Here is a 12,714-nt window from a genome sequence, read left to right as displayed (position 1 = left end):
AATAAGCTATGTTAAGCCTTAGATTAGTCTTCAGATCGGTGCTCACTACTCTATGGGCTTGGACAAGGTACTTCTCATTGCTGTATATACAAGGGTTGTTTTCTCATCAAGACTGCAGAGCTAGGTATCTTATCAGTCTAACACCAACAATCACTTCTCTCTGTTTTTATTTTACTGTTACTGTCTCTGCAGCTCCTAATGACATTGCTACTGATCACCCCTAGTCCTCTCCAATCTGATTTTGTCACCTACCACTTACTCTGGCTTTTGGAGGAAATCTGGCCTCCTTTCAGACTACAGTACAAAAAACTCTTTCTGCCAGGCAAACTGACAATTCTGTCTACTATGTATGTTGCTTCTACAATAACTAAAAAACAAACAAAAAGATTTCTTAACGGTTTGAAATTTTTACTTTAGGCTAGTTTCAGGACAAGAGATAAACATGTACCTAAGTCTTTCAGAGATCAGTCTCTATACTTGAGACCACTGCAGATGGATGGACCTAGACGTTATCATACTGAGTGAAGTAAGTCAAACAAAGAAAGACAAATATCATATTACTTACATGTGGAATCTAAAAAGATGATGAAAATAAACTTATTTACAAAGCAGAAACAGACTCACAGATATAGAAAACAAACCTGTAGTTACCAAAGTGAAAGTCACTCAGTCATGCCCAACTGTTTGTGATCCCATGGACTACAGTCGATGGAATTCTCCAGGCCAGAATACTGGAATGGGTAGCCTTTCCCTTCTACAGGGGATCTTCCCAACCCAGGGATTGAACCCAGGTCTCCTGCACTGCAGGCGGATTCTTTACCATCTGAGCCACAAGGGAAGCTCTAGCCACCAAAGGAGGTAAATTAGGACCTTGGGATTAACATACACACCTGGTGGGTCAGACAGTAAAGAATCTGCCTGCAAAGCAGGAGACCCACCCAGGTTCAATCCCTGGGTCAGGAAGATCCCCTGAAATGACAACCCACTCCAGTATTCCATCATGGAGATTCCCATGACGGAGGAGCCTGGCGGGCTACATCCATGGGGTCACAAACAGTCGGACACGACTGAGCGACCAACTTTTTATACATAAAATAGATAAACAAGGACCTACCGTATAGGACAGGGAACTATATTCAATAACTTATAATAATATACAATGGAAAAGAATCTGCTAACATATGTGTGTGTGTATAACTGAACCATAATGTTGCATTTTTTAAAAAAAGCAAAATACAGGTTGATTTCAACTATTAAATGTGACTGGTAAAATATCTGGATTATGCATAATTTTAACTCTGTATCTTACTATTTTTCTGTATTTTCCCCAATGCCTAAAATTTTAAATTAAAAATATATCCATTATTAAATTACTTCTAACATTATTTCTAATAGGAGCACACTGACTGTCTCTAGTTTACTTTTATACTTTCAGCAAGCAAAATAAAATGCAGGAAAATCCCTTTCAGCCCTAATCATCAGGCAAGCAAAAGGATTGCCTGGTGACTTATACTTGCCAGCTAAACCTTCAGGACTACTGCTGATGTGATTTTTCACCAGAACAGACTAAAAAACCAGGAATCCTTTTTTTTTTTTGGAGTATGTAAAGAATATGCAACTTTCTGCACTGCATCTTGGCATACAACTCTACTTCCTTGCTTTATTCTTAATATTTTCTTAGAAAAGGGGGAAAATATTTAATATATTAAGGATTCACCAAGTGCCATTGTCCTAAATGCTCTACCTGTATTATCATGCTATAATTTATATCCCAAAGTATGCCTCAAAATCATCTGCATCTCTCCATCTCCATTGACTTTTCATATTGTTCATGGGGTTCTCAGAATATTCATTGGAAAGACTGATGCTAAAGCTGAAACCCCAATATTTTGGCCACCTGATGCGAAGAACTGACTCACTGGAAAAGACCCTGATGCTGGGAAAGATTGAAGGCAGAAGGAGAAGGGGACAACAGAGGATGAGATAGTTGGATGGCATCACTGACTCGATGAACATGAGTTTAAGCAAGCTCCAGGAGCTGGTGATGTTCAGGAAAGCCTGGCACGCTGCAGTCCATGGGTTTGCAAAGAGTCGGACATACTGAGCAACTGAACTGAACTGATCTCCATTGCTAAGTATCATGGCCCAACTACAATCTTCTTTGCGTGGCTAACTCTAGTAGCCCTCTACTAATCTCCTTATTTACACTTTCTCCTCCCCAATCCATTCTCTACACAGTAGTCAGAATGATATTTTTAAAACATTTCCTTTTCTGGCCCCTTAAACCTACGGCTCAAAAGGCTACGAAAGTTGCTCAGTCATGTCCGACTCTTGCGACCCCCATGGATTACAGTTCATGGACTTCTCCAGGCCAAAATACTGGAGTGGGTAGCCTTTCCCTTCTCCAGGGGATCTTCCCAACCCAGGTCTCCAGCATTGCAGGCGGATTCTTTACCAGCTGAGCCACCAGGGATGCCTAAGAATACTGGAGTAGGTAGCCGATCCCTTCTCCAGCAGATCTTCCTGACCCAGGAATCAAACCAGGGTCTCCTTGATACTTCTCAAATCTCACTTCACACATCCCTCCCCTTCCAACCATACTCCAGTCACAGCATGTTTCTTTCTGCTCCTGAATACTACAAGTCAGGTCTTCAGGGTTTTTTATTTGCTCTGCCTGGATTGCTCTTTGCCCCAGATCTTCACCTGGCTTGCTTATTTTCATTTGTCATGACTTGGCTCAGTCACCACCTCCACAGAAAACCTAGAGGCCCAGGTCAGCATAACTAATAAAATGGCCCCTGCAGGTTTCTAGACTACCACTCCGCTTATTTCTTGTACAGTGTTTAGGTATGTTTTCTCATTCCTCAATTCCAAAAAAGGTGGAAATTCTGTCTGTCTTGTTCAGTACAACACAATCAGCAACTACAATGCCTGATACCTCTTCCTGAATGATCCTCACTCACAAAAACCCTACACATGACACATATATTGTGGTTAACCTCACTTCACAGGTAACCTTATCACTAACCTGAACTATACAGAATCCTGCTGTCACTCTGCCAAAATGGTCTTTTACAACTGTCAATGTTCCTGTTAGTTATTTAAGGGATTAAATCCCCACTCTACTTTTCATATGGTAGTACCAGCACGTTACAGACCAAAATTTAAAAATACAAAGGTTAATTTCTATCTTTTTATGTAAAAACTATACTTTTATTAATCTTGGATTTCAGCAATGGCCTGTATCTGTTGATTTGTAGTCTTTAAGGGAGTATCCCCCCACCTCAAATCCTTGTCAACGAGGCAAGGTACAAATATATGAAAAATAGGTGAGACAAATACATCAAGAACATTTTCCCAAGTCACTAAATATTCTTCTAAATTATATTTTTTAACAGCTGCATCTATCACCAGTCCTTAATAAATATACCATAATGTATATTCATTATACCATATACTTTTCATAACTGTAATATACTCTTCATAACTGTAAATGTTACCTATTTATTACTATTAATAATAAACTTGTGTGCACACTTTAGTATGTATCTGGTTATTTCTTGAAAGCAAATCCCTTGAAGTAGATTTTATGGGCAAGAAGGCACAGACCTTTAAGGTTCTTTTTAGTACAAGGAATAACTGACCTCCAAAACACTGACCAACTAACTATATGTCCCAATCAGTAGTAAGAGTTTCTGCTTTCCTGCAGCCTCAATATGGAGTATCACTATGAAAAACTTACCTAATATGAAAGCAATTAGTAGCAAATCCTTTAGATTTATATTTCTATACTTATTAGCATAAGTATGGAACATTTTTGCATTTTTATTGGTCACTTGAATGCCCTTATGAATACATTCATCTCCTTTGCTCATTTTTCTACTGGAATGTACTTTGGCTTGTAAAAATTCTTTATAAATTAGGAATACTAATTCTATAACTGCACTGTCCAGTACAGTAGTTGCTGTTCACTGAGCACCTTAAATGTGGATAGTCTGAACATGTGCTGTAAGTGTAAAATACACACTGAACTCCAGAAACAGTTCAAAAAGATAAAATAGCTCAATAATTTTTATATTGATAATATTGAAATACTTTGAATATACTGGATAAACTATATTAACAAAATTAATTTCATTTGTTTTTACTTTTTAAAATACAACTATCAGAAAAATCAAAATTACATACATGATACACATTATATTTCTTTCAGACAGAAAGAACATTGTTTTCCTTGTTGCCTTTAAATGTTTACAGTGTTAATTTGACCCTCCAGCATTTCTCATCTTTGAGCATGCATAAGAAGCAGTTAGGAGAAGGAAATGGCAACCCACTCCCGTATTCTTGCCTAGAGAATCCTGTGGACAGAGGAGCCTGGTGGGCTGCTGTCCACAGGGTTGCACAGAGTCGGACATGACTGAAGTGCCTGACCATGCATGCCCTCATTGGAGAAGGAAATGGCAACCCACTCCAGTATTCTTGCCTGGAGAATCCCAGGGACAGAGGAGCCTGGTGTGCTGCCGTCTATGGGGTCGCACAGAGTTGGACACCACTGAAGCAGCAGCAGCAAGAAGCAGTTGTTTCCCTTAAGATTCTTCCTCTACTACTCTTTTTAAATTTACACAGGGGTTTTAGAAGCACAAACTAAATTTATTTCTTCACAAAGTAAAAACATTTATTTTTAGAAATTTCTTCCCAAAAGTTCTTCCAATATTTCTTAGGTGCATCCAACTTAATTAGTACTTTTTCTAAATAATCCTTTTGTAACAACTATGGTTGCCCTTTTAAAAATTGTTTAGGCATTATTGAAACTAAATTTTCACCAACAAGGTTATTTTTCAATCTACTATTTTTAAGTATGAGAACACATTTTTTGGTAAATACTGTAAACAACTTTACAGTCATTCTGACTGGTGAAGACAGGCGATTCTTATCACAGAGGGATGAAAGAAGATCACACAAATTTCAACAGAGAATAATGAATTACAAATTACACTATTTCACCTCCTTTTACCAACACTTAAAGGCAGTTTAGACTAAATTTAGGTTACAGTCCCCTGGGTTGCAGCATGGGACAAGACTTAGTCATCAAACAACAAACAGCCACTCCACCTAATTTAAGTGTAAAATGCTGAAACTATTTGGTCAATAGAAGCAATCATGCTAGAAAGCTTAGCTGAGGATTTCGGAGTATGTTACAACTAGATGATTGTTCACAAGAGAATCAGGTCTATTTCCCATTACAGGAAAACTCCACAGCTACACTTTTTCATCACTACCAAAAAGTCTCCAAAACAGCTGTTAAAATGAACCCTTCTGAAATTTTAAGAGCCAGTTTCTACATTTATTACAAATCAAAAATAGGACCATATTCCAAAATAACTGCATACTGGCTTCTAAAGCTTATGTTACTTATAAACTTGAATGACTACAACTTCCAACTTTTATTGCAAAGTCACAAGCATGATACAAGATTTTTCAAACATAAACTTTGAGGAAATGTTTCTTTAAATTCTCTTTTCACCCGCAAGTATCTGGGGATTAGATTAGGGGTGGATTTGATTCTGTCTCTCCTTCATCGTTCCTCTCGGCCTGCAACAGACTATTGGTATGGCAAAAACGGAGGTAAGCCTGACTCAGAATTGCAAGTTCAATGATATTTTGTAAACTGCCAATTGAAATTTGAGTCAGAAAAGATTGTTGGAAAAGGATTATAAAAACAGTAAACATTTCTTCGCCAAAAAGTTTTCAACCGAACTGAGTTCATTCAATTAACTGCGGGACTGTCAGAGTCTCATATTAAATAATTATTCGTAAATGTTAAGTAGTAGTAACTCCCAACTTCCTCTCGGAAAATTTAATAAAACAAGCTGGGCATATGAGAAAAGCAGCACAGTAAGAAAATCTACTGAGTCACAAGTGCTCAATAGAGGTAAGGCGGTGAGCTTAAAACACCCTGGAACTTGGAGTCAGCAATTTCTTACTGACCGGGGGAGGAGGCGGGCGGTCACCGCCAGGCTCTAAGATGCTCACGTAACGTTTCATCTGAAACGAAGTAGTCGGTTCCATGGATGCCACTGGGACCGCGAACTGCCCCCAAGTTCCCGCGGGAGCCGTGCTAGAACTGCACGCGAGACCAGATCAAGGAGGCCTGTAGGGGCCACCGCAGGGTGGGGAGCCTGAACTGCGAAGACGGTGGACCCAAAGCAAGGTTCTTTGGTTGGGGAAGGGCAAGGAGGCGTACTGCCCGAGGCGAGGCATCCGGCTCCGAGCCCGGCCTTGTCTTCAAGTCCGGCTTCCGCGGAGTCAGTGGTCGGCGCGGGACACTCACCCTGGCGGTCGCTGGAGCCGCGGGCCGCCGCCCTGCAGCGCAGACGGAGCCGGCACAGGGAAGACCAGCTACATCTGTGGGCCGCGGCGGCGGCGGCCAAGCCCGGTAACATCCTGGCGGGGCAAAGGCCCCCACTCGGACACCGCCTGCTGCCTCCGCGCCGCCGCCGCCACCAACTGACTCCATAGACCGGACACTACCGAACACCGACGCCTGCGCCGCCTCAGGCGGCTTCAGCGAACCCGGAAATGGTAACATCATTTAGAGACCTCGCTGTGGAGACAGCGGAAGTGGCGTGCGCGAGCAGGACCAATCGCGAGACCTTGCCAGACCCTGACCAGCTGGGGAGGGCGTGCCTACACAGGAAGTTTGGTGTCTTCCCTGTCTTCCGCGCTTTTACAGTGGCGCTTCGTTTGCATGTCTGGAATCAAGCTGGAATCAAGATTGCCGGGAGAATCATCAGTAACCTCAGATATGCAGATGACACCACACTTATGGCGGAAAGCGAAGAATAGCTAAAGAACCTCTGGGTGAAAGTGAAAGAGGAGAGTGAAAAAGTTGACTTGAAACTCAACATTCTCTCAGATGGCGGCCTGGCGGGTCCCGGCGTCCGCGCTCCGGAGGCCGCGGCCCGCCGCCCCGCAGCCAGAGCCGCCGCCCCGTGACGAAGCAGCGTTCCGACGAAGCTGCGGCGTGCCCCTCTGCTCGGCTGCGCGGGAAGACGACGGTGGTCCCGGGCCCGACTCGCAGGGCGAGCCGGAGGAAGCGGCCAAGCGCCCGGCGAGCCAAGAGTTAACGGCGGCGGAGAGAAGGATCGCGGAGCTACACGCGGCCGCCTGCGCGGCTGGCCAGCTACACTACGTGGACCCAGCAACCGGCTGCATGGTGTTCACCCAGCTGGCCCACTTGCAGCGAGGTCAGTGCTGCGGCTCAGCCTGTAGACACTGTCCATATGGTCAAATCAATGTCAAAGATCCATCCAAAAAGAAGCAGTTCAATTCATACTTTTATGTGTGACAACAGTTTTATCTCTGTTCTCCATCTAATTGAGCCTTATTAAAAATAAATAAAATTTTAATCCAAAGAAAAAAGAAACAACATCCAGAAAACTAAGATGATGGCATCTGGTCCCATCACTTCATGGCAAACAGATGGGGAAACAATGGAAACCGTGATAGACTTTATTTGAGGGAGCTCCAAAGTCACTGCAGATGGTGACTGCAGCCATGAAATTAAAAGATGCTTACTCCTTGGAGGAAAAACTGACCAACCTAGACAGCATGTTAAAAAGCAGAGACATTACTTTGCCAACAAAGGTCTGTCTAGTCAAAGCTATAGTTTTTCCAATAGTCATGTATGGATGTGAGAGTTGGACTATAAAGAAAGCTGAGCACTGAAGAATTGATGCTTTTGAACTGTGGTGTTGGAGAAGACTCTTGAGAGTCTCTTGGAATGCAAGGAGATCAAACCATTCAATCCTGAAGGAAATCAGTCCTGAATATTCTTAGGAAGGACTGATGCTGAAGCTGAAACTCTTACTACTTTGGCCACCTGATGCGAAGAAGTGACTCATTTGAAAAGACCCTGATGCTGGGAAAGATTGAAGGCAGGAGGAGAGGGGACAACAGAGGATGAGATGGTTGGATGGCATCACTAGCTTGATGGACATGAGTTTCAGCAAGCTTCAGGAGTTGGTGTTGAACAGGGAAGTCTAGCATGCTGCAATCCTTGGGGTGTCAAAGAGTTGGACACTCTGAGCGACTGAACTGAAATTAATAGACTGAATTATCTCATGTTTTTGAGTTATATAAGTCTTTTAAACCAAGAAGCCACATTTTGCCTACACTTTTAGGTGAAAACATCCTGACTAATATGGTTGTTGTGGTTCAGTCACTTAAATTGTGTCCTGACTCAATGGACATGAGTTGAGTAAGCTCCGAGAGTTGGTGATGGACAGGGAGACCTGGAATGCTGCAGTCCATGGGGTCACAAATAGTCAGACACAAGTGAGCAACTGAACTGACTGTCTTCCTTGCTTCTACTGTGGCACTCTGCTTGGATGTCTACACATAAATTATTTGCTTCTTAACAGCCCATGAAAACTTGGGCAGAAGTGACAGCTTTGGGGGGCTCTGTCTGCCTACTCTCATTTTTTCTGGGCTCAGATCCTGGACCATGCTGTTGGAATGGGATGGAAGGTGGGAAGGAAGGACAATGGCCTTCTAGGCCTCTCCTCCTGAGCCTTACTGGATAAGCCCTAGACTAGGCTAATTTGTCCTCAGTCCTCTCAGAACCCGTACCACAGTATGTCACAACACTGCTGTGTAGCCATTACCATGAGGGCAAGTACCCACGGAATCAGAACTTGCCTTACTAGCCTCTGAACCTCTGATTCATGTCTGTAATGTAAGGCTTACACGCTCAGGATTTATCTGGGTAGAGCAGGTGTGCAGACAAGTAAATAGGAGTCAGTGTGGTCCCAGGGAGAAAACAATCAACAATATTCACCAAGCATTAACTGTGATGTTTATCTGACATGCTCTCAGGTCTTAGCTCAAATGAGCAACGCCTGCCTTGACCGCCCTAGCTATTGTAGGGGAGCAACATTTGCCACCCCAAAGTGAGTATCCTTGCATGTGGATTAGTTTAGGCTGATTTTTTTTTTTTTTTTTTACATCAAAGACTCATTACCTTTGGCCTTTCCCTGACCTGCTTAAAACAATGTGGAGGACATGTCTGCCAAGGGTGATACCACCATGGATAACCATAGTACAAACTAGATGTGTAGACTCAGAGGAACCTAGCTAAATCTGCTAACATTCCACTCTGTGTCCCACTGTGTCTGCTGACCCATCGAACATTTGTTTACCAAACATCTGCTGTTCTGTCTCCTTTTCAGTTGCCTTCCTCCCCTAGGAAGTCCGAAACTCCCACCCCTAACATCCTCTTTTTTCTTTAACTGAAGATGGTATTCAAGTTGGCCGTTTTGGGGAGTTACTCAGTTTTCCTGGGTCTCTCCTATGTATACATGTTGCTGAACTTTTGTTTGATTTTATCCTGTTAATCCATCTGATGTTAACTCTTAGACCAGCTAGAACTTAGAAGATGTAGACTTAAAAAATACTGAGAGTTATGTTTTATTTAGCAGGAATTTTTAGGACTTCAAGCCAGGGAAGCAGCATCTCAAGTAACCTGGAGAGAACTGCTCCAAGGAGGTGAGGGGAGAATCAGGTTATATAGTTTTGCAACAAAGGGCAGGTAGTTTGAACATCAAAAGATTATTGTTAATTAAAGGGATACCAGATACCTCATTTAGCACCTGTCTGTGCATGGGAAGATGCAAGAGTCTGTGCTCACTGAAATCATTCCCTTGATACGCGCCTCAGCTATCTGGGGCCAGCGTCCTATAGTTTCATACAGTGTCCTGTATGTCCTGAGGAATCCTGAGATTCCTCAGGGCTCACCGGCTCACCACTGATGGTGACTGCAATCAGTAGTGATTGCAATCGCTGATGACTATGATATCCTTTGCTTACTGGTATGGCAGGAAATATTCTATTTCTCAAAGGGTAGAGGACAATTTCTTCCTCCTTGATGCTATAATAGGCCTGTTTATTCTCTACCCCTTTGCCCTGTATGCTTTTCTTCAAAATGCCTGCAAATACTTGAAATTATCTATGCATTTTTTATAATTTTCTGTCTCTCAGAATGAAAAATAAGCATCATGATGCTGGAGTCTTGTGTTTTGCCCATTGCTGGTTCCCAGGGGTAAAACAGTGCCTGACACAAATAAATTAATTGAATGGAATACATGATGATTTGTTTTAAAATTAATGAGTCATTTGACTATAGTGCTACTGAGGCAGGGATAGGTGAGCTCCAGTTTAGATATTTACAACCAGCCTCCTGTTTGCTCTCCGAAATGGAAGTAACAACTGAAACATGGTAAATAGTCAAGACTGTCTCCTGTGGACACCTTCAGATAATAGTCACGACAGGAGCAGAGAGGGGCTAAACACTGAGTTAAAGGATCAAGAGTTCATGCATTTCCCCTCCTTGGGGCAATGGAGACATTTCACATGCTCAGAAAGACGCCTGGGGGATAAAAAGGAGGGGCACAACCCCAGAATATGGGATTCCATAGGCCTCTGGGCTGAAATCCATCTTGGAAAGTTGCACATGCATGTTGGGGAGGGTCCTAGGGCAGGGCAGGTGTGGAAAAAGAAACCAGACAATTAGCCAAAGATAAACAAAGAAGAACTATCCTATATAAATGACTTAACTGCCTCTCTACTGCTCTTCTCCTCACTCGGGACTCCTATCTTAACGAAACAAACTGTTTCTTTGTGTGCTCTCCCTCTTGTTGTAACACTATGTCTAATAATAAACTTTCTACCTGCATTTACAGTTTTTGCCTCTGTGAGAAATGAATTTTTCACTGGAGGCAAGAGCCAGTGAAAAATATCTTTTAGTCTCTAGCCCTCGCTAGTCTGGTGGCTAGGTTCTTGTGTTTTCATCCAGGCTACCCAGGTTCAATTCCTGGGCAGGGAATTAAGATCTTGCTTCATGTCACTGGTCACCGCTGCCTCTCAGAGGTCACTACTGTTGTTGAACCCAAGTTCATGTGCCTGATGCATTGTGAATCCTAACAAATCAAAACATCAGTGTTTACAGCAGATTTATTGCAGGGCCAAACAAGGGCAACAGGTGGTTCATGACCAGTAAGCTCAAACTCTTGGAAGGGTTTCAAGAAAGAGTTTTTATGGGCAAAATTTGGAGATAAGTCTGCAGGATTGTGACCTTTCTCTGACTGGTTGATGGTAAGGAAACAGTGTGATGTTCCATGAATCTCAATCATCACCCTTTTGGTTCCAACCAGCCCAGCCTGCAGTTACCTTCCTTCACCTGGTGGGGGCCTTGAGTTCAGTTCAGTTGCTCAGTCGTGTCCGACCCTTTGCGACCCCATGAATCACAGCAAGCCAGACCTCCCTGTCCATCACCAACTCCCAGGGTTCACTCAAACTCATGTCCATTGAGTCGGTGATGCCATCTAGTCATCTCATTCTCTGTCGTCCCCTTCTCCTCCCGCCCCCAATCATTCCCAGCATCAGAGTCTTTTCCAGTGAGTCAACTCTTCACAGGAGGTGGCCAAAGTATTGGAGTTTCAGCTTTAGCATCAGTCCTTCCAATGAACAACCAGGACTGACCTCCTTTATTCTAAAGGACTGGTTGGATCTCCTTGCAGTCCAAGGGACTCTCAAGAGTCTTCTCCAGCACCACAGTTCAAAAGCACCAATTCTTCAGCGCTCAGCTTTCTTCACAGTCCAATTCTCACATCCATACATGACCACTGGAAAAACCATAGCCTTGACTAGACGGACCTTGGTTGGCAAAGTTATGTCTCTGCTTTTTAGTATGCCATCTAGGTTGGTCATAACTTTCCTTCCAAGGAGTAAGCGTCTTTTAATTTCATGGCTGCAATCAAGTTCCTGTAAAAGAACAAAGAGCTATATTGTTATGTATGTCCTATTGTATATATCTGAAGAGATACATTGTTATGTATATCCTGGGGCTTCCAGGGTGGTGCCAGTGGTAAATAACCCACCTGTTAATGCAGGACAAGTAAGAGACACGGGTTCAATCCCTGGGTCAGGAAGATCCCCTGGAGGAGGGCATGACAACCACTCCATGGCAATCCACTCTAGTGATCTTGCCTGGAGAATCCCATAGACAGGGAAGGTTTGAGAAGCTGTAGCCCTTTTCCTGGGCTTCTCTGGTAGCTCAGAATGTAAAGAATCTGCCTGCAATGTGGGAGACTGGGTTCAATCCCTGAGTTGGGAAGATCCCCTGGAGAGGGCATGGCAACGCAATCCAGTATTCTTGCCTGGAGAATCCCCATGGACAGAGGAGCCTGGCGGGCTGCAGTCCATGGGGTCGCAAAGAGTCAGACACGACTGAGCAACTAAGCCCACCGCAGCCTTTGTCCTACAAATGAGAAACGGGAATACTGAAAGGCCCCACAGGGTTCTTCTCAGTTTCACTACAACATAACTAACTCAAGGGGAAATAAATTAGTATGTTACCAATTTTAAGAGAATCAACACAGTCTTTTATGCTAATTGAGAAAGTACAACCAAATTAGTGAGGTCATGGTGATTAAATTATCACAAGAATGGTAAGCAAATTTAACTTCTTATGACAAATGTAGATTAAAACATTAAGTGGTTAAACATTAAAAAATGCTGCTCCATAAATATTTATAACCTCAAGATTACTTAGAAATCTGAATATTAGTGTAAAGTTTTTATCCTTTCCTTGTAAATAGATTTTACCAGTAATCCAGTTTTATTATCTAAACCACCTAAAGATTTAACTTTCTGGTA

General features: G+C 42.9%; 2 protein-coding genes across 2 annotated transcripts in view; one reads left to right on the top strand and one right to left on the bottom strand.

Moving 5' to 3' along the window:
- Positions 1-6,577, bottom strand: part of SLC30A9 (solute carrier family 30 member 9) — a 100,772-nt gene extending 94,195 nt beyond the window's left edge. Inside the window, exon 1 of the mRNA XM_055433949.2 lies at positions 6,332-6,577. Coding sequence (XP_055289924.2) covers positions 6,332-6,443 — 112 coding nt within the window. The 5' untranslated portion in view covers positions 6,444-6,577. The remainder of the gene's footprint in view (positions 1-6,331) is intronic.
- An 88-nt stretch (positions 6,578-6,665) lies between these two features.
- LOC129561452 (uncharacterized protein C1orf53-like) lies at positions 6,666-10,726 on the top strand. The gene has a single exon (XM_055433951.2). The coding sequence runs from the start codon at positions 6,917-6,919 to the stop codon at positions 7,346-7,348; it is 432 nt and encodes a 143-aa protein (XP_055289926.2). The 5' UTR covers positions 6,666-6,916; the 3' UTR covers positions 7,349-10,726.
- Positions 10,727-12,714: the final 1,988 nt, after the last annotated feature.

This window comes from Moschus berezovskii, chromosome 5 (genome assembly GCF_049115385.1).
Source record: "Moschus berezovskii isolate FMDL1 chromosome 5, NW_MosBer_1.0, whole genome shotgun sequence".
NCBI classification, from domain to species: Eukaryota; Metazoa; Chordata; class Mammalia; order Artiodactyla; family Moschidae; genus Moschus; species Moschus berezovskii.
Note: the sequence above shows the minus strand (reverse complement) of the source record. Positions and strands in the feature narration are given on the sequence as shown.

Bases quoted from the DNA above. Each gene is read 5' to 3' on its own strand.
- LOC129561452 (XM_055433951.2), top strand. From the start codon at position 6,917: ATGGCGGCCTGGCGGGTCCCGGCGTCCGCGCTCCGGAGGCCGCGGCCC.